The 22,752-nt window shown below is 38.0% G+C and overlaps 1 protein-coding gene across 13 annotated transcripts in view; it reads right to left on the reverse strand.

Annotated features, from left to right (window-relative positions):
* Nucleotides 1-22,752, reverse strand: part of CACNB2 (calcium voltage-gated channel auxiliary subunit beta 2) — a 243,706-nt gene that overhangs the window by 208,729 nt on the left and 12,225 nt on the right. For 8 of the 13 annotated variants that reach the window (XM_080578285.1, XM_080578284.1, XM_080578278.1 and 5 more), the window contains exon 1: nt 16-22,751. The exons of the other annotated variants lie outside the window; for them this stretch is intronic. In XM_080578285.1, coding sequence (XP_080434411.1) covers nt 16-246 — 231 coding nt within the window. In that variant the 5' untranslated portion in view covers nt 247-22,751. Of the gene's footprint in view, nt 1-15; nt 22,752 lie in introns of those variants that run through there. 13 annotated transcript variants of the gene reach the window in all.

Raw genomic sequence — 22,752 nt, forward strand, 5'->3', positions numbered from 1 at the left:
TCCCCTTTGCTGTACCTGCCCATTCTCAGGTTTAGTGTCCTGTGTAGTTTCAGCAGCAGCAAACTCCCGTAAGTTCTCAGGTTCAAAGTCTTGAATTTCTTCCACAGGAATTGCTTCCAGCTCATGCTCAGGACTAAGACTTAGACTTTCCCCTGGAAAGTCTGAACTATTTGATTCCTTCAGACTGTCAGGCGTTGGGCCCTGTGTCTCTTCTCCAAGAGATACTTCCATCACCTGCCCTAGCATGGAGAAAAGGGGTGTAATCCTTGCAGAAGCAACCTGGTAACGATAGCATCAGCTCTGGCAGGGACAGATTACAGACACCTGAGACCTCCTCCTAGCAAGTAAATAAAACAATAAACCCTTCTGTTTTAAAGTAGTTGTATTTTAAAATGCTAAATTAGCTATCTCTTACTCTGTTCATGAGCAATATCTATTAAAGATTAGATTTAATTTTACCTGAAGGAATTATTTTTAAAGCAGTTTCTGGGTAACAAATAACACAGTGGGTCCTATGAGAAGCAAGCTCTAGGCATTGCAGTGGCAACACAGAGACAAAACTGATGCCAGTCATGCAGGTTTATTGATACCTGTGTGCTCTGAGGAGTGTTTTTTTAGCAGTAAGTAACCAGCGCTAGAGTTTAAAGTAATCCCAAAACTGGGTCAGGAACAGAACTGAGAACAAACTTCTTCCATTGTGCAAGTAGCCGGAGAGCACAGAGAGCAGAGGGGAAGGAAATGCCTCCCTCGTACCAAAGTCTGCCGAGTGTAATGGGACCAGCAACAGCATTGGAGCTCTCACACTCATACATAAATAACACAAACAAGAGTTATCCAGTTTGTGTTCAATTTAGTGTTACATCAAACATGAGATGCTGGAGCAGGAATTTGCTAATTAGATTTATCCAGTTTAAGTAGAAGATGATGCAAGATTCTGCTAAGGGGATTGCCAATTTAAAGTGTAAGACCAAATACATAATATTAGAAAAGAAGAATGAAAAGGGCAAATGGAAAGGACAAAGGGGAAAATGTCACTACATCTTCAGTCAATTGGATGTACTTAATTAACATCTTACTGAGCTACCTGAATTGCAGTAAAAATGGCTATCATTTGAATCTCTAGGGAAAAAAAAAAAAAAAGAAAAGAAAAGGAAAAAAAAAAGACCGTTTTGTCACAACTGTCTAGCTAAAAGCATATATTAAAATATATTAAAAACAGATTACATAAATGAGCTGTCTATAAAAGTATTGATGGAAGCTTAATAGTCAGGATTGTCAGTTTATTAATAATATTGTTAATAGAGCTCAAATATTTTTCCTGTAGGATTAATTAGAAGAGGAAGCATCTGGTATCATGTTAAACAATGCACAAAGACTAACAATTAATAAAATAAGACACTGCAATTTGTTTTTTATTGCTTAAAATGCAAATAAAACAATAGGCTAACATGGGTTAAATTTTAGCAAGTCCATGATTACTTCTTTGAATCATCATGCATGTCTCATTGCCTTTCATGAATTGTCCAGACAGTTAAAAATCTGAGATCTATTCTTTTTTATCTGCAAAGACCAAGTCACAATGCCACATGGACTTGTAAACAGTGATGGCATCAAAACATACTTTTGGTGATTTGTCCCATATCTAGAAACAGACACTTATGATATTAACTTCTGACATTGGCAAGAAAATTAAAACTCCTCATTCACTTCCTATTCAAGGTGTTTTGTTGTTGTTGTTGTTTGCTGTTTTTTCCATATCTAGTTTTGCTTACTTTTGGAAACAACTGGGAACAATTTGGAAAACAAAGTACAGATTTCTGCATGATATAGTAGATCTATTACATCTTGATCTCAGCAAAGAGAGAACATTTTACTTTGTTAGAGAGTTTGGTTTCCTTTAACTTAAGGTAGAAACAAAAGCATAAATTTAAAAACATCATGACTAGAGCCAGTCTGCATATCTAAGAAGCAAACAACAACAACAAAAAAAGGAAAAATACAAAAGGAAAAGCAATGAAATATTTTTAACTTTAACAATCATCTTTAGAAAGTAGTGGTAGCCTTTGTTAGACTACCATGACAGTCAGTGTCCTTAAACAGGAGCAGAAACTGCCTATCATCCCCCAGGCTGAATCAATAAAAGAACTAGCATAAGCCTGGAATGATGAAAAGGGGAAAAAAAGCCAAAAAAAAAAGGCAAAAAAAAAGAAAAAAAAAAAAGCACGTGCCTCCAGAATTAAATAAACATAAAGTTTATTTCAATATCATTAATACACTCAATAGTCTGTGAATAGGTGTATGCTCACACATAAATAATAAAATTGGCAGTTAAAGAAACAGGTGGACAACACAACATGGTACAGCACCAGCAAGGGGAAGCCCACTGACGGACAACGTTTAAAGCCCGATGTAGAATGATTGGACAGTACTGCTAAATAAAACCAAAATGTTTCAGATTATTTTGAATAACACATTTATTTATTAATCAAGAAATTATTTGCAATGCATAAGATTTCAGATGTAAAGATTTTGAATGATGGATGCTTATTGTTCTGCTGCTATCACAGTAATAACTATATTCTAAGTCATAAGCCCCAATGGCTGAAAACATTATGAAATAGATCTCAAAAAGAAAGTGTAATAGTAGAAAGTAATAGTTTGCCAATCACTGCCTCTACATCTCCCCCATTTGACTGAATGCTTGCTCAAAGCCCACACAGGACTGCGACCACAGCCATTGCATGGCAGGAGCTACCTCTGCTCCAAGGGGGCACGGGCCTTTCCGCCAAGACATTGTAGTGCTCTTCAGTGGTTATCAAGTCTGCATTTCATCACGATCAGGGAAAGTCACTCTCCAGAATACAAAACCAAGCAGTTTTTCCAATACTCTCCTACAACTTCTGTGCCAGGGCAGTATTTCAGAATCTCTGATATAAATAATTCAAACATATGTGGGGAAAAAAAAAAAAAAAAGATACTAAGTCATTTGTGAGGGCAGCAAGTTGCGTCTTCAAGGCATTTTTCCCCTCAAAATAATCCATTACGTACAGCCCAGATGACAGCTCCAAGAGGGGAAAATGGCTGTTACAAATTGTGCCTCTTTAGTGCTTAAATTTCCGAGCAGATAAGGATATTAAATACTGTCAGCTGTTCAAGCACTTCACATTTTTCCCTCCCTTCCTGCCCATGCACCACAATAGAAAGGGTCATATATAAAAGGGACGCCCTGCTCCCGCTCACACAGCGGATACTACAGCCTGACACTTATGCCTTGCCCATATGCTGACAGAGGCTGTGAAGAAAAAATCACTGCTGTTTGCTTTTCAAGATAAAAAACAAAACACAGCATACATTTGCTTTGCTTGGACAACTGTCCACAGCTCATTCTTCACAGAGCTGGCCCCACACATCAAAGAAATCACAAGGAGATGCATTTCCTCAATGTTTGAGATTCTCACCCCCAAATAACCTTCTCTTCCACCATTTATTTCCACTCGCTCACTGCTCAAGGACAAGGCACCTTTCCAAGACCTTCACCAGATCCCAGGGGAAAGAAGGGCCCACGTGGGACACCAGGAGCTGCTCAGGGTTCTGCTCCCCTCCTTGTCCTCACTCCCTGCCCACTCATGGCTGCTGCTCCTCACCTTCTTCATGCTGCCTGGTATAGCAGCTGTTGAGATTCTCCCCAAACCCAGTAAATCGTGAGACGAGTCCTGGCTCTGAAGCACTTGTCTCAGCACCTCACCAACTTATCATCATGTTCTGGCTCCCTCTAATTATTCTTCCAACTTCCCTTGCTCCTAAACGTCTGCCTCATGTAGGGCCTCAACCAAAGCTGCTTCAAGATCAAAGGATATTCAGTTCACATTTTAATCACTTATGTAATATACAGTGTTTTTTTTAATTATTATTTTTTGTTAAAGGATAAAAAAGGAAGTAAAAGGTCCAAGAAGATGTACTTTCAAAAAAAAAAAATAATGAAAACAACCTATTGTAATTCATGTAAATATTTTAGAGAACAGTGAAAGTGTGTCCAACACATTCTAGAAAGATTATTTACTCTGTTTTATTGCCTGCAGCACATAGTGAATGTTGCTATTAAAAGTTAAAAAGAAAAAAGAAAAAAAGAGAGAAACTTCTACAGAAACTTAAAAACAGTGAAGCTAGGATAAAACTGCTTTTTTGAACATATGTTACAAACATACAGTTATTTGTTCTTACAGAGTTTATCTGGCTATTAATTTCAGCAAGATATAGTAAGGTATGTATCATTTTTACTGTAAATCTGATAGTATTTGGGACATGACATTCTGATAAAATTCCCATTTTACTGAGGAAAACCCTTACTAGAGTTTATCCACAGACCAACACTATGTCTTAAGTCACAAAAAAGAATAAAAGTTTGGACAAAATAATCAAAAAGAAAAAAAGGTGACTATTTTTGGCATTTATCATAAGAAATCCAGGCAGATAAGGAAGACTGACTACAGAGGAAATATCCAAGGTTGTCCATAGATCTCAGGTAACTTAATACATATTAATTATATGCACATTTGTTCATACAGTTTACCTGTTGCTCACTTGCTCATTTATGTTTCTATTGACATTGTCTATAGCAAAGACATGATAATACTATGCATTAAATTTGATTGCTTGTAGGCATAATCTGCAACCTAAACTGGAAGTCAAAATCTGAAGTTATAGGATGTTTAAGAAGTATTTCTTAAACTGGAGTGTCTGTGTCCAGTCCTGTACTTGCAATAAACAGAAAGTCCCTGGAATGCATACAATGTTGAACAGAGCAAATGTTGTTTACATGAGCCCAAAAAAAAAAAAATCACTGCAGGTCAGGGAATATTGCCCTTCAGCAACTGTGGGGCAAATTCACACATCAGGTGCCCACCAGCCTGCCTGGAACTTTCAGGACAAGAGGTCTATTTTTACGTCCTCCAGAGAAAAAAAAAATAACCAAATAAGATGCATACACACACACATATATAAAAACACACACAAACTATGAATGACCTAAAAGAACTAAAGATCTTTACCTCAACTTACAGATACACCTCATCATACTATCCTCTTACAGGAGGAAAAAATAATTAAAAAAAAAAAAAGAAATGATGGAGGAAAAATTTAGCTCAGTTAAGAAAAAAATATTCTGAAAAGGACTACAGAGGAGAAGCTATTTACAACCAATGAGTTTACCTTATGTTGAAAACTGCTGATATTTTACCCCAGTCCAAATCATCATCCTTGGTATGTTTTTGTAACAATTTGGTTATCACAAAAGTTATCACTTGGAAAAGATACACAAATGCTGCAAACTAATATTCACCATGAAAAAAGCTACAGCAAACACCAAAGTTTTGCTCAAGACAGAGAGACTTCAAGTTCTTGCAGAGATAGGCTGCCCAGACCCAGGAAAAACAGGATGCTCCTAAACCTGGCCTAAACCTACCGTCTCTGAAGGGAGAGATTTGAATCCCAGTTATGGCCAAGTCTTTTCTAGTAGACTCTCCACTGATTTTGCTTCCTACTTTTTACTTGTTGTTTCTGCAGTAGGCACATTCCATTACAATTAATATTGGGAATGATTGTCTGCCAGGGTCCACATTAACTTCTGTTTTTCCTCACTTTCAGAATCTCTTATACTGCAAAAAAGAAAAACACCAGACTATATATAGATCATTCACTAGCTCTCTTTGTGGTTTTGGGGTGATTTTTTGGAGGGGGAGGGAAGCAGGGGAGACAGGAGACATTATACTCCAAGACAAAGTAGAAAGACATAGACAGCCAAACAAGAATAAAATTGAATCTAGTCCTCAAAATTTAAAAGTAGCTCACTATCTATGCTATACATTAAAATTCTTGTCTAAATGAGAATTGTAAAACTACAGGGAAGCAAGGCTGTATGAGGTTTTCCATTTGTTTTATTATTCTGCATCACATTATAGACTACCTTTACATAAAATAAGAGCTTTAAAATAGTTTTTAAACCAATCTCTTGCTGAATCAGGTGGCTGTCACCAATTTCCAAGCTTTGTATTGAAAACAGAAAGAAAAATATCACTGCTCAGAAAAACACCAAGGTTGATATTAATGACAATGAATGGCATGAGTAACAGAATTAAAGTGCAGCCTTTTAAAACTCTTGATCCAAAGCTCCCTGAGGTCTGAGTTCCAAGACATCACTTTTTGGATTCTGTAAAGGAGTCCTTGCATTGTATTTTCATTTGTTAGAAAATTACACCTAGGATTGTTATATGTGGACCATGGTATTATCAATAAAGTAAAGCTCACCATGCAACATCTGAACAATAGGCTTTTTCACTGTAATGTTTCTTGGGAATTACAGTATTAGATTAATGAGATGTGCAAATGTTTTATCAACTCAATCTCCGGAGTCATGAGTCATTCCTAAATGCAGAACAGCAATAAAATTAAAAACAGCATATGTGCTGCTGTATTCTACACTCTGTAGGTAAAGACCATATGATTTCAATATAGTAGAACAGATGCAGAAAGGTCCCATAGAAATAAATAAGCTACATAGACACAGAAAACATTGTAGCAATGTGTGCTGAATCTGTACTCAAAGAGATAAAACTAATGCTAAACAGCTGCAGAAACATCAGCTGAGAAGAGAGCCTGACCATCAGATATAGGTATGAGCGAAAGAGACCATTCACAACCACCAACCACAGGCAGCCAAATGAGACAGCTGGTTTGCTGATGTTCCTCCTGTACCAGTGGGACCAAAATTACCTTCTTCTGAAGCATAATTCAGAGCAGAAGACTAATTTAGGTAATACAAATCAACTTCTGGAGGAACTGGTCTTTCACCATGACTATCAAGCACAAGCAGGAATCCTGCTAGCTGGGGTGAGAGCTCAAGTGGCACTTTCTGCCTTGACTATTCCCAACAGCATCCACTGAAGACATACAAATTGTGATAAGCAACAGTGAGGTTTGACTTTGTACCAGGTACCTTTTCTCCTAGAAAAGCAAGATAAAAACAAGAAAAAAAAAATGTTTAAGTCTAAAACAGGCTAGTACAAATTGTATCCTATCATTTCATGAAAAAAGCAAGCAAGTTGTTCAACGTGGATAATAATTAATAGACACTCTCTTAGATGGTAAGGACGTACCCTAAACAGAAGAAGCAACATTTATCCAAATGCTTCAGTCACCCTCATAAAGGTGAGTAGTCACAACCATAAAGGTGCCTAGAGACCTAACAAACTACAGACTGCTAGCAATAAGATAAATCATTTCTATCTAGAAATCCCTCACATACTCTATACAGTAATTGGACAATGTAAAATGTTTGTAGTCACAGTGGGAAAATTTCACTTCATTCAACCTAATATTCTTGGTCTTCTGCTCACAAAGGCTGGAATTAATCTCTGTATTGACACATTAACTTAATTTCCATTTCTGTTTCCAAAACTATGTTATACAAATCACCTGCTTACCTCACAATTTACAATGCCGTTTTTTTATTTTATTTTATTTTATTTTATTTTATTTTATTTTATTATTTTATATTTTTTTTTGGTCAAAACTCTCTTTCAAAACAGGATCTGATTTCTCCTTTTAGTAGATGGGGACACACATGCCAACAAGACAGATATAAATGTGTGGAACGCCCTTCAGCCTCAGAGAGTGGTCCATTCGCTGGCCAATCTCAGAACCTTCTGGAAGTACACAGCAGATTGTGTATGCTTTGCAAACTTCAGTTTCCTTCATGGGCAAATGAGGATATTGTGATGGTGTCCACGCACACCTCTTCCTGCCTGTGTGCAAGTAAGGTGTACTCCAAACCCTGGGTTTTCCCACAACTGGGGTAAAACAAGATGGACTGAGGTGCCCCAAGTTCACAGAATCACAGAATCATGTAGGTTGGAAAAGATCTTCAAGATCACCAAGTCCAACCATCAGCCTGACCTACCGAGTCCAACCACTAAGCCATATCCCTCAGTGCCATGTCCACATGTCTTTTAAATCCCTCCTGGAATGACGACTCATCACTTCCTTGAGCAGCCCATTCCAATGCTTGACCATTGGAGAGTGATTCAGTTCTACTGGAAACCGAAGAGCTATTGTATTTCTAATTCTTGAGAGACCATTAAAATACCACTTTCACAGAGTATGTATCAATGCATAAAAAGTTAAACAGACTTGAAAGGAAGGTCTATTAGTACAACTAAGACCAAGTTATGGTCCTGTCCCATAGAATCATAGAAAGGCTTGTGTGGGAAGGGACCTTAAAGACGATTCAATTCCACCCCCCTGCCATGGGCAGGAATACCACCCGCTAGATCAGGTTGCCCTAATATTCTGCTTAACAGGCAGAACCACCTTGGTGAGATCTCTAAAATAAAGCCTTATGAAGAGCTAGAAGAGAAAAATCACAGAATGATGCTCTAAATAAACAGAGGTAAATGTTTGCCAGATTAAGTGTAAGATGCAGCTGCTTGACTTCAAGTATGTGTTCTGAATAGCCATGAATAATACTGTTCTTATAAATACAGTGAACATTTATAACACAAAAAAAAATAAAATCTTATGTATGCTGCCAGGAAAATCTGCCTAAAAACTTACTATTTAAGATTTGTGTAAGCTAGGAATGGGATTTCCCCAAGTCCAAAGCCATCTACCAACAGGCAATAACAGCAAAGGATTCAAAGTCTAAATGACAATTCAATGTTTCTCCTTCTCAAATGTGAAAATTGACACAGAATCATACACTGACATATGCTGACAAATTTCGCATTGATGAAAAATTAAAACTACCTTGGAAACAGCAAAATTAATAATTTCATACAGCCAAGTTCTATCTATACTTGTAGATGTCCTGCAGAATCAACCGAACTGGTAAGCCTAAATGGGCTAGTATTTTGCAGCCCAAAAATTAGAAAAAAACAAGGAGATCAATGCCACCATCTGAACACCATGCTTCAGTCTTAAGCCAGCAGTGCAGTACAAATAGGTACAGCTCAAAGCAACCCCAGGGAAAACACTACAGAGGGGACCCACTCCTATTCCTGACAGGGGTCAATGAGGGAAGCTGTGTACTTTTTGCCTATCAGTTGTTTTGAGGAAGTGACAAAAACACAAATTAAGTAAAGATATGTCAAAGTTATGACATTTCAGACCCTACCTGTTCCTGTGGATGAACTTTTCCTCTTATTTAATCAAGCAAACACTGAAACAGAGTTTTTCATTATTATTAACACATCTTTCCGTTTCCCCTGGTGACTAGTAACTCAGCCAAATGTATCTCACCTGCAAGTGCTTCCACACGTCAGCAATGAAACTACCATAGCTAGAGTTAAAATCATGAGATGAAATACAAAAGGTACAGATATTTTTTTAAGTTACTGGTCTCCTTTTACCATTTCTGAAAGTAAGAACTGGTAGGATTTCTCCAAAGTGCAGTTGATGAATGCTGAAAATAAACCCTAGATTTAGCTGACCCTGCTTTGACAGAAAGTACAAGCTGTAGAATAACAAAAAGTGCATGACAACACATGCCAAAGGAGACCAAAGGATTTTCTGAGTATGGTGTAAGTATTTAGCTCCAGACTGACATGACAAATCTTGCCAAGGTAGAAAGCCAACTTCTGACAGAAAGAAGAATACCAGATTAAATGCCAAATTTTGAAGTGGTGTTAAATTGGATTTCACCACATTGACTGTCAAGCATATAATGGGGACCAAATTAAGTAAATTCTGAATTGCACTCTGAAGAGCAAAAATTTGCTGGAAGGATAAAAAATTAAAACACTTTAAGTGTTCATGATCAAATTATATGTAAAATTTCTAGAATTACCGATTTTTTTAAGTGCACAGCTCTGACAAATCCAGAATAAGTTTCCACATTTTAGAGAATTATAAATGCAAAAGTAACCATAGAGGTTTATTTTGTCACAAAAAGATTCAAAACCTTGGTCTGAGTTGATTGCTGTCTGCTTTTTCTTCTTTTGGAAGGAGTCAGTGTTTAAATTAAAAATCTTTCTCTTGGTAATATAATATAATTATTTATAGTATCAGTCTTTGAGATATGGGTTGTTCAGAAAGTATGCAAGAAGACAGATTGAAATAGGTAGGTGTATGTGAACTATCCCATTGTAATTTTATCTCATATCCATTGGACCGAGACGATGACAGTCTAGACACTTGAAGAAAGTTAACTGATTGCCAGAAATAAGGGATGGAAACCCTCTTAAGTGATGACCTAAAAGCAGACAACAAGGGCATTATTACTATCTTTTCTAAAATTACTATTTCCTTCTAGGAAACTGCCAAGTTCCAAGAAATTAAAAACCAAAAGTGGCCTGCCAGGGATACATGAGATAAGTATAGGAAGGATATATGAGAAAACTGTTAGATAATACATTCCTTTGTTCCTTTCCTTTGTTCATAGATCTTCAAACCAATCTGAAGGGCTTGAAAGAACTCTGCATTCATTCACCTGCCCAGACAAGACCATCACAGTGTCTTGAGCCTCTTGGTCAGTGCCACATCCATGAAGTCCACAAAACTTACTACACATTATGACCAGGAAATTCATGAGTTAACGTGCGATCCGTAAATCAAACAGATTTGCAGAAACCTTAGATGTAAACTTTGAAAAGTATTTTTCTGATCATTCAAGAACCATCAGTTAACAAAACTTTAATAAATTATTTTAACTTAAGAAGCATCTGTCTTCAGAGTCTTACAAGAAATGTGACTGTGGCTTATATAAGTTAACAGGTGTTATTTGCATATAAGGGAAACTACATTTAGGATTTATAATACAGACAGTGTACAAAAATATGTTCTCAATCTTTTCTTATATATTTAAATTGTAGCTTAGATTATTCATTTTCAACTGTGCCACCAGAGATCCTATCTGTAAGTGGGAATAAAAGAATCTAGCCCCACTGGAAGAAAACTTACATTTCTTGGCTCTTTTTCAACACAGAACAACTCACATAATCTGTTCATAGGGTTTCTACAGGATTTACAGTAGTTGTGTCTATTTGAGAGGCTATTAAAGCAGATACATTAAACTGGAAAAAAAATCTATAACATTTTATACTAGTTCTGGAAGACACTCAAGAAAGATGTATATATTGTTTTGAACTTTCTTGAAAGAGTCTCAAAGCTCTGAAATCCAACAGATGTAACATATTAGCAAGATTCAAATATTTCTCTGCAGAAAACATGGAAGTTATAAGAGAACCTGCAATTTACCTGAATATTTCTTTCTACTGCAGAGAAAGTTAGTTTGAGGGAGGATAGAAACAACCCAAGTATCTTACTGTAAAAGCTTTTCCCAGCTAGAAAGACATTTCTTATGATAATCTCTAATAATAATAGTAATAGCTACGGGAGGCAGTCCCCAGATTTTCTGCAGGTCTCTTGACACAGCATTATAACCTTCAAGAAGTTTCTCTCTTCCAAATCCTCAGCAATATTTTACCTAGCAATGCAAATTCAAATTATTTTACACTGCATGCAGGCTTTCTAAAAGAAATAAATATCGCATGCAGGCTGAACAATGTGTAAAAGATATAAGTACCGTTTTAAGTAGCCTTTGCTTATGAACAATTAATCAAACAAGATCAGAAAAATCTTAAACCTTCAAGGATTAAGACATTTCCACAAAAAAAAAAAAAAAAAAAAACGCACACAGCACACTGCCAATTTTTCCAGACCACTTCCAATGAATCACAGCTTCCTAGGCCTTAAACCAAAGCTGTCTCTCTTCCTCTTGGCTGTGTCATCTGATTCAGAGGCTTTATCTCAAAAACACATTTTATCACCACACTTATTTATTATGTAAGGTGTTAACTCATTTTCTACATTCAGTTTGCAAAGTATAATGACATTTGAATTGGTCAAATCTGTTACCGTGCTTTCATTTCTTTGTCTTTTTGGTAACAGCAGCTTAAATACTGTTCACTTTTCATGGAAAATAACAAGAACATAAAGACTTTGCAAATTTTACCCTTTGATATCTTCAAACTGCTGATGGACTTTGAGCAAATATTATAGCTTATAAGTATGGGAAATACAGACATAGCATTCTCACAGCATTCTCCTGAAGAAACTGACTGCTCATGGCTTGGACTGGCGTATGCTTCGTTGGGTTAAAAACTGGCTGGGTAGCCGGACCCAAAGAGGTGTGGTGAATGGAGTTAAATCCAGTTGGAGGCTGGTCACTAGCGGAGTCCCCAAAGGCTCAGTACTAGGGCCAGTTCTCTGTAATATCTTTATCGATGATATGGATGAGGGGATTGAGTGCACCCTCGGTAAGTTTGCAGATGATACCATGTTAGGTGCATGTGTTGTTCTGCTCAAGGGTAGGAAGGCTCTGCAGGATGACCTGGATAGGCTGGACCGATGGGCTGAGGCCAACTGCATGAAATTCAACAAGACCAAGTGCCAGGCCCTGCACTTGGGGCACAAAAACCCCAAACAGTGCTACGGGTTGGGAGATGAGTGGTTAGAAAACTGCCTGACAGAGAAGGACCTGGGAGTATTGGTTGATAGTCAGCTGAATATGAGCCAGCAGTGTGCTCAGGTGGCCAAGAAGGCCAACAGCATCCTGACTTGTATCAGAAACAATGTGGTCAGCAGGACTAGGGAAGTGATTGTCCCCTGTACTTGGCTCTGGTGAGGCCGCACCTTGAGTACTGTGTTCAGTTTTGGGCCCCTCACTACAAGAAGGACATTGAGGCCCTGGAGCATGTCCAGAGAAGGGCAACGAAGCTGGTGAGGGGTCTGGAGAACAAGTCTTACGAGGAGCGGCTGAGGGAGCTGGGGTTGTTTAGCCTGGAGAAGAGGAGGCTCAGGGGAGACCTCATCGCTCTCTATAGGTACCTTAAAGGAGGCTGTAGCGAGGTGGGGGTTGGTCTATTCTCCCACGTGCCTGGTGACAGGATGAGGGGGAATGGGCTAAAGTTGCGCCAGGGGAGGTTTGGGTTGGATATTAGGAAGAACTTCTTTACTGAAAGGGTTGTTAGGCATTGGAATGGGCTGCCCAGGGAAGTGGTTGAGTCACCATCCCTGGAGGTCTTTAAAACACATTTAGATGTATAGCCTAGTGATATGGTTTAGTGGAGGACTCGTTAGTGTTAGGTCATGGGTTGGACTAGGTGATCTTGGAGGTCTCTTCCAACCTACATGATTCTGTGATTCTGTGAAATTTTATTTTATCATTTCACTTTGGCCTGTTATTGTAACAACATAAGCCACCTAGGAAAATGTTTTTCCATTTCAGTATAAATGGCATATGATGGATAAATTGTAATTAATGTTGGGAAGAGATGTGTAAAACCAACCGATTTCTGATTATGTTCTGTTATTAAGCCTGGCAGTTTCCTCTGAAACTATTTCCAGAACAAGGCTGAAATAAGCTTTGATCTTTTCTTATTATAACCAAACATTTTCTTGACACACTACTGTTTTCAAAAGAATTTCTTCCTAATGTAAAAAAAAAAAAAGGCGGAAAAAAAGATTTGTTTTTCAGAGAGGTATGCATACAATAACATGTTTTTAGAAATGTAGTAAGGGGACATTACTGATATGTACCGTAATTTTAATAGTTTGTAGGAAAAAATAATGTCAACTAGCCACACTTCACTTTCTAGAGGAACAATGGTGTCTGCCTTCAGCTCAATGCCTCCAAAAGCAGCATGTGATATACAGACCTTTGAAAGCCAACTGATCAACAGTGACTTACAGCTGAATTTCTGTCACAAAAGACATAGCAATCTCCTTCAGCGTAGAACCAGAAGTCTAGTTTTCATGCTGTAATAGCCTTTCCAAATTTCACAAATATTTTCTGGTTCAATCTGCAAAATAACTGAAAATTCAGAAATACCACTGGAGACAATAAGAAGAAAGATATAAAAGCCAGATGCAGATACATTTCTCCCTTCACTTCACCCGTCACCCCTTCTTTCAGCTCCCTACTCATCTGCAAGAACCACTTCACTTTCCTACTCAAGGCTCGGTTATTCTATGAGTAAACCATTTGATGACAATCATTTATCACTTAGGAGGCTACCAGTTTATGTGAAGCTTAGAATTAACACTATGCATCCGAACAGAGATTGAACAACTCTGATATTCCACAAGATCGAATGTTAAGGAAGGGCAGCTTTCCAGTTTTTCATATACATAGGACAGCTTCAGGTCTTACTATTTTTCAAGCCAATCGTATTTGGGAACTAAAATATTACATGCCTAGCATTGAAAGGACATGCACTAATTGTGCACACGTGGATGTCATTCCTCAATTCAATGCCCAGGAAACCTTTTACTGTAAATTCATTTGAAGATTTACAGTTAATTTTAGCAGCAGTGGAACACAAAGCTTTTCTATGCAACTACTATTCCAGCAAAGAAAAGGCTGAGTGCGATCAGACGAAAAAAGCAACATTCAAATCTATAGAAACATATAATCAGTGTTGGAAGTACTGTCTGAATAAATAGGCCAGGAGAAGATAGCTCTCTGCTGCTACTGCCCATAAAACTGGCAACTTCGTGAGTAATTGGACAGAAATGGCACTTGTATACCTTGTAATGTACCTCCTTAGTGACGTATGAAACCAAACACTCCTGAGTTTGAGCAGGAATGCACTGGCATTGTGAAAGGCAAAAGACTCAGTAGATCCCTCTGGCTAATTGCAAAGTGCATTTCTTCACTCCCTGAGCCCCAACAGTGACTAGGAAGAGCTCTGCTCCTTGCTGAAGTGAATGTGAAGCAGCTTGCCGCACAGCAGCCAACCAGGGTTCATTTTTCCTTGAAACTGCTTGTATTTTGGAGTCTAAGCTGACATTTGCTTTACAGAAGGCCAAGCTGTTTCCTTGCGTTAAATATTTGTTCCCAGTCAAAACCATACAGCACAAACGCAAGTCTTGAAAATCAATGTAATATTTAAAATAACAAAAATAATTTCAAATTTACTTCTCTGTGAAAAGAATAAAGTCAGCATTTACATTTACTGCACATTTACATATAAGTATAAGCTTGAATTTTAAAAATGGTTTATAACACCTTATTTCTAAAAAAAAAAAAAAAAATGAAGATGGTGTTAAAATATTTCTTTTTATCGTGCACTGCTCCATTAAAATAAATAAATAAATCAGAAAAACAACCCCAGAACAAATCCACTCCAACTGAATAGGCCTGTAAGAAGAAGTGACAAAATTTAACTTCATAACTTATTTTTGACAGGTTTTGCATTAAATATAATTAAACATATGCAGTGGAAATCTCATCCTATTGCAGATATTTTGTAAGTCTTTGCTTATTATAACTAGAAGACAGCTATGATAGCATATAATAGAACCTTACATCAAACCACAATGTTCGAAATTATTATTTCAAGTAAGACAATGCTGCACATGAGAACCAGAAACCACAGTGAATTTCCTGGGAGAAGCAGGGGACAAAATAAACAAAACACTTGATTCTTATTCAATCCTATTCCTAATTTTGTTCTTAACTCTTTACAACTGTGTAGTTTTTTCTCATAGCTCCTGCATCCAAAGGATCAACAAACAGAGGCAAGGAGGTTCTCAGAGCAGCTGTAAGGCTTTGGTACATTTAGGTCATGCAAAAATACACTCCAATTAATGTAAAACTGCAAAAGAGAGACAGCCAGAGACTAATCACCATTCATGAAGACATTTGGCCAAAAAAAAAAAAAAGCCTTAAGAACACACCATTATGCTCAAGCCTTTCCCTATACAGTTCATTATGATGGAAGTCTCCAACTGTACATTCAGCAACGTTGCAAAGATGATGCAACTGTCTACCAGTTTTCCTAACTGCTTAAAACACCTCACATCTGCCTGAGCAGCCGTGCCCATGGCACAGAGGCAGCATTGTCACCTGCAGAAATCTCACCTGCAGAAATCTCTGGGACACACAAGTCCTGTCATGTCTTTCAAATGTCTCGCTACAAAGGGATGCATGGGATGCTGCCAAACTTGGGTGCCAGCTGTGGTATACCCTGAGTAGACAGCAAAAAACATTTCTTCTCACCCTGGCATACACGGAGGAGAAGCACGGAGCCAGGAGGCATGCATAAGATGGCAGCAATTGGAGCACTGAAGACACAGATGTGAGAGCAGGTCCAATAGCTGCCACCCACACAGATGTCCTCTCTCACCTCAAGCTCACATCTCCCCATGTCCTCTCACAGGGGGCCATATACATCCTCTCAGAAGCCTCTGAACACTCCCACATCACCTCAGCAATCTCAAAAGCAGCTCTGGCAATCATCTCAGCAGCCACCAAGTATAAGCCCCATCTTCAAAATTTCATCTTTCTCACTGCTGCTTGGAAAAGGATGTGTTGACTTCAGCTGTTTGCAAAGTAACATCAAACATGTATGTCAGTTCAAGGCTATAAAAAAGACTCCTAGCCTTCAGTTTTTAATAAAATATTATATTTAGTTGTTCTCCCCTGTAATTTTCTCATACCCTGCTATAAGAAGTATGGAAAGAGTAAACGGATGTATAAGAAGACTTTTTATGATGTCTTGCCTGTTTGTTTTGGTTAGAGGGTGTGTTTTTATGTATGTGTGTGTTTGTTGTTATTTTTTTTAAACACATGGCAGCAGTTTGATTTCTATTCTTAGTAACCATTTGAGGCAAAAAGGGCCCATGAAAGAATTGAAGGCCGCAGATGAACTTCCTTTCCGCTGGGTTTTTTCTCAGCCATCTCCCCTCCAGTCATGCATGCCAAAATCCCATGCTTTATAGGGGCATCTGTTCTATTCTCTCCAGGCCAAAAAAGGAGACTTTTCAAACCCTTACTACAGATGAGGAAATGTATAGCCCAATGAGCCTACTGCAGTTTTCCCATGTACACAGAGGACTACACAGAGTGCAGTTTCACAACTGCCACCAAAAGGCAAGTGCCTTCCTCCTCCCTCCCCACTTCCTTCCTCCAGCCACATACTCCCAATCTGTTCCTTTCCTCAAATCTTTCCTCCTACTACTCCCCGTCTAGCTACCTTTTACCACATGACAGAGGAAGTGATTTATCAGCCATGAATGAAACCCTAAATCAACAGCTGAACTGACATATTCTTATGAATCCCTACATTGCTCTAAATGCTTCACCCACTCTTCTTTTATCAACTTGGTATACTTCATATGACAAGAAATACATAAAATATACTCTCTTTCCTATACAAGCACTACTCTTAGAGACATTATCTAATTTAGTATCATAATAAATAGAGATTCACTGGATTTGACTAAAGACAGATTAATATTGCTTGACACAAAAAGCACATCACCCTGAAACAACACTGCCTGACCATGATTTATGGTCGCATTCCGGCCTTAACAGCGGAGCTTGCCAGCTCCCACTACTGCCAAAAGAAGAAAGCTGTACCAAAATCACACTCTATATACAAACCATGACTTAAGCTGGCTTTGTCCAAGTTCAATACATTCCCTTCAAAACCTTGTATTTCACAGTGAAAAACATAAGATCCTTCAATTCCATCAAATTTAAAACCCACAAAACAAAGGTTTTAATCTGTTTCAAATGAGCAGATGCTGTAGCATGTGTCATGTACAGCTTCAATGCAGCCACAATAGCAAGTACAGGCCACAGGCATCACTGGCATTGCCTTCAGTGAAATCAGTACAAATGAGACCAGAAACACGATGAACTTAACAAAATATTCCCAGACAGAAGCTTCAGAAATAAAAGATGATAAAATTAAGCAGAATAGTAGGTATATGTTTTCGTGTATTACAATCAGTGTTTGCACAATACCTCTAGAAATTTCTGACACACATCGTTTTGTTATGTATAAAAGCTAAAGGCAAGTCTGAAAAGCTCCTTTTTTCTCTACAAGCCAAACACATCTCATAATTAAAGGCACACAAAGACTGTAAGAATATATTTAATTGCAAATGAGCCTTTTTAAATTTAGATATTCTGGCTAGCCACAATCTTGTTCACACACAGTCTTCATGAAGCAAGAATAGTGCTAGCAGAGAAAGCACATGCAGTTTTTCAGCAGAAGATTGCTAGTCCTAGGCACTAACACCAAAGCTAATGCCTGTCCCCAGGCTGCACTACCTCTTTGTGGCTCAGCCTGTAAATGCACAGACTGGCAGGCTGCATGTACGAACTGAATACAACAGCTCTTCCACTCGCAAAAAGGAAAATCAAAGCTAAACTCTATATCTGGAAGAAAATCAATTAAAAGAACGGGAAGAAATTTCTGACACAGCCTGAATCTCTGGTGAACTCACGACTAAGAGGCTTGTTTATGAGCAAAACTAAGTCAATATTTTCAAATAGTTTTTCAGTACAAATCTTAGTTTTACCATTCATAAAATTCAATAGGTAATTACACAGCTAGGCAAATGTCCTTAGAGGAAAGTAGCAGAATAATGAATTCCCTACATAATTATTTATAGCTGTGTTTTTGAGTGAACACAGTGTAACAGGCATCAAGCCAATATTTAAAGGCAAAAAAAAAAAAAAAAACAGATTTGTAAAACCTTAAATATTTCAGTAAGCAAGTCCACAGTCTATTTCACAACCTAATCTGTCTTTGCAATACATAGAAATCCCAACAACTCAGACTGCCTCTGTGATTAATCATTAGGATTTAAAATAAAACCTTGACAAATACAGGTCCTAAAGTGCAACCACAAAATATGTAATGCTATCAGAACATGCAATTTGCTTGAAATAATGTTGCTGGGAAGTGCCACAGTGTTGTCTGCAAAATATTTTGTCTGATCTGTATTTTGAAAAACCCTTGGGAACAAAATCATTACCATGCATCAGTCAAAATGGCAGCAAGTACAGATCAGATTCAATTCAGTCTTTCATAGCTAACCCCAAGAACAAGCTGCTTATCACTCCAAAGCTCAGAAAAGATGATGAAAACTATATAACACAATGTTCTTTATCTCCCTAAAGACAACTGATTAAAGTTAGTTAGGAGCTGATTAAAGCATGGTGTGCAGCGAGGCTTCTCCTTTCCAAATACACTGCGTAATTGCCAATACGAGTTCACAACACGACACAAGGAAAAAAAAAAAAAAACGCTTCCCTCCCTCTCCCTCTCCCTCTCTTGCTACTGAAAAGTCAAGCAGGAGCTGCTTGCAAGTGGTAGGAACGCCAAGTTGTTGTTATTTTCTTAAGCTCCAACTTCATAAATAACATTCTGGACGCAAAACTAAACAAATAATTCTGCTAATATTAACAGATTGGGATATAATCCAAAGCATTATCCTAAAACCTTATAGGTTTTCAGTATCACAAGAGAAAAATAGAAATAAAAATCTATAACAGATAAAATTCACAGTACAGATGAGATTCAATTGGATGGAACAGAACCATTTTTAAATTTGCTCTTGTTTCAATTTAATGCTTCTTTTATATATGGCTCTTCTCTATTTCAGTACTTTGAAAAACAAATTTAAATGGAAAAGATCATTGTGCATAGAGTTGTGCAGGGTGCATTTCATACTCCTTATACAACAGCAGGAATTTTCAAGCAATTTGAATAAAATGTCACTTTGTTCTTTGTCATTCAAATAAAACTAAGATGGCATAGTTTTTACTACATAGTATTTGGTATGCATTGCAGGAAAGTTGCCAGGTGCACATATTGGAGCCAGAGGTGCATATGTCTTTAAGGAAATAGTAAAATGTAAACACAATAAAGCTTTGTCAATGTAAGTAATAGACACTAACTCCCTTCCCTTGCAGCAGCTTTAACTTAAATGGCCAGTGCCTCCCTGGATTCAGATGACTGAATCCTATACACAACTTGTTCTTGCACAGCATCTCCACTGCCTTACACATACAGAACATTCTTTCAGGACGTAGACATACTTCTCTTCTCTCTTTCAGCACCATTTCCCATCAATTCCTGCAACAAGAATCTGCACGACTTTCCCAGCTCTCCCAGTTTAAGGCCAGATCAGCTAAAGAAGACGCAAAAACACCTTCCAGACATTCCTCCTTCTTTATGAGTAATGTAGACAGCCCTTAGCAATAGATGTTCAGGACAATCAGGATTCCTTCTTGACTGCAGAAGGGAGTATTTGTAGAGATGCATATAAAAGTTGCAGGACAAGTTCAAAGTAAATGTGAAAGGAGACAGGAAGTGAGGGGGAAGGAAAAAAGTGGAGGAAAAAAAGGCAGCAGTAGGCATCATGAGCACTGCTGAAACAAAGAGGTTGTGTGTAACCATGTACAGATCACAGCAACTGAAAAAAAAAAAAAACAGCAAACACCTCTCCATGCAAAAAATGACTTTCCAGTTTTAAGGTAACACTAAAATAAAATAAAGTAAAATAAATGGATGCATGATTGATTCTGCTGGCTTGGGGTTTATTTTTCTGCTGCTTTTCTGCAACATTCACCCATCTCAGTAGAAACGGCAATTTCTTGCACTCACTTTTTCTCACAATTACATACATTTATAGCATGTAAAATATCCTCCAAGGAAGACAGACACACGGAGCAGGCAATATGCACCACTGAGAGAAGGACAGAGCAGCTGAGACAGCAGAATGTGACTGCACCTGGTGACCGATGTCACATCTTCATTAATACCGGAGAAACACAAGCTGTCCCAGGGGGACGATCAGAGCAGGTAAGCCTCTTGAAGATGCAATCTAAGCTCTGAAATAAACTCTGTACCAGCAACTGTGACGATGCATTTCTCCTATACATCTTCTTCAACTCAATCTCTACCTATACATGATTTACTAGGAATGTTTTGTATTTATATATATATATATAAATATAATTTTTGGACAATGCATAATAACATATATTTATCTGTTAACATCCCTTCATTATCTTCAGTCACAATACCATCTCAATACTGAGCTTTGCTTCAGCAATCTATTAAATCTGATTTTTTCCTGAAGCTCATTTCACCCTTCAGTCATTTGTATTATATCACTTGTGTAACTACTAAACTTAGATTTACTTCAGGGAAATATATAAATCTCCTCTCTAAAAATCTGTACTTGACATAGTCATGGTCTACTTTCCCCTCGTAGCATTGGAAAAGATACAGACACTTTTAGACTGTAGCTCACCTACCCTGATTTGTAAGTTTGCTTTCAAAGATTTGATTAATCATGCCCCACACTCTATAGAGTCAGTCAGATCGCCAGAGTACAGGAATCCACCTCAACATCTATATGAAGTTTGATCATCCATCCTCCTTGCCCTGCTCCCATGAATGACAGCAAGAAGGGATATTTAAGACCAATTTCAGACCTCATTTAAGTAAACAAGAAAGGCAAAGAACTGTGTGCAGCTGGTGTAAAATAAACACTCGTAGTCTGCTAAAAATGTTCCAAGCTGAGCTCAACATTCATGAGGAGGCTAAGGAAAACAGCAATACAGATTTCCTTACAAAGAATGCTTGGGACAGGGAGATCTGCTGCCACTCCTAAATGCTACTTTGACTGCTTTTTTTTTTTTTTTCAGAGTATTTTTAAACAGAACAAAATGCCATATATTAATAATTTATTGAACCAGGGTTTCTACCTTCATGTTTTTTATTGCCACTGATGAATTCTCATGACCAAGTAACATTTCAAACCTATGTCCAACAGACATTGAAATGTAATACGGACCTGCCTTTATCAAATCCACAGCCTATCACAAAACCTGCCAGCATGACTGCAGCAGGAAAAAGCAGAAATATTTTGTAAACAGAAGATGCGTACTGAAACAACCAGTGCAACAGCAGTGGAGTCACTGAATGTTTTGAGCTGGAGAAACACAGGAAGACAAGCCAGTGAGAGGTAAGTCTGGTGTTTCCTTATGGTAAAACCAAAAACTCTGCAATGAAACCTCCTGAATTCCAGAAACCCTCCAAAAAAGATGACAAAGTCTACGCTTGTAAAACCACAGCTTAAATCAGCAGGGCATGAAAACCTGTATTTCTCTTTGGACAGGCATAGTCAGAGTACCTTTCATGCTCTCCAGGTTCTTCTCCAACATAAGCATGCAGAAATTCAATCTCCTTCCATGCAAGCACAGCCTCAGTAGCACCAGTCTGCAGCCAAAGACCACACCAGGCTCTGGATGTCCTTCACTGCATTTTTCATCACCTCTGTTGACCTGCTTGATCTGTTCTCCAACCACCCACGCAGGTCTGGGTGGGTCCATGCGGCTCTGTGTGAGGGGGCACCCCAAACACACATGAGTGGGCACAGGCTATGGGAGCCTATAGCACCCCTCTATCCTCCACAGGCCTTTCAGCATCCTTACGATGGGCACAATGCTGCCAGGGATTTCCCCTCCAACCCATGTCTTAAAATAACACTGGGATGTGGGTGGAAAACATCAAAGTTAATACTGCCTTGCACAGCACTATTTTAAGCAGGAAATCCCTAGGACTGGTAGGGTTTTGATGCTTTCTCCCAAATGTTGCAACTTTAGGCGCTTCCATCAGACCACCTCCTCCTTCTCCAGCTTTAATCACCTGACAGCATTACAGAAACAAAAATAATAGAAATCTACTATACATGGAAATGAATAAGAAATAAAAAAAGTATTTTTCTGCCAAGATCAAAACAATAGCAACCAAATATTTTTCCTTGTCTTGGCAGAGACCTTTGCTATTTCTCAGGCTACAGTATCACTCTTTGATTTGACAATTTGTAAAAGAAAATTATTTGAACATTAACATCAGCAAGTCTTCCAGTCTAAGAAGCTGAAAAACA

The sequence above is a fragment of the Anser brachyrhynchus genome, assembly GCF_964034855.1.
Source record: "Anser brachyrhynchus genome assembly, chromosome: 2".
In the NCBI taxonomy this organism is placed as follows: Eukaryota; Metazoa; Chordata; class Aves; order Anseriformes; family Anatidae; genus Anser; species Anser brachyrhynchus.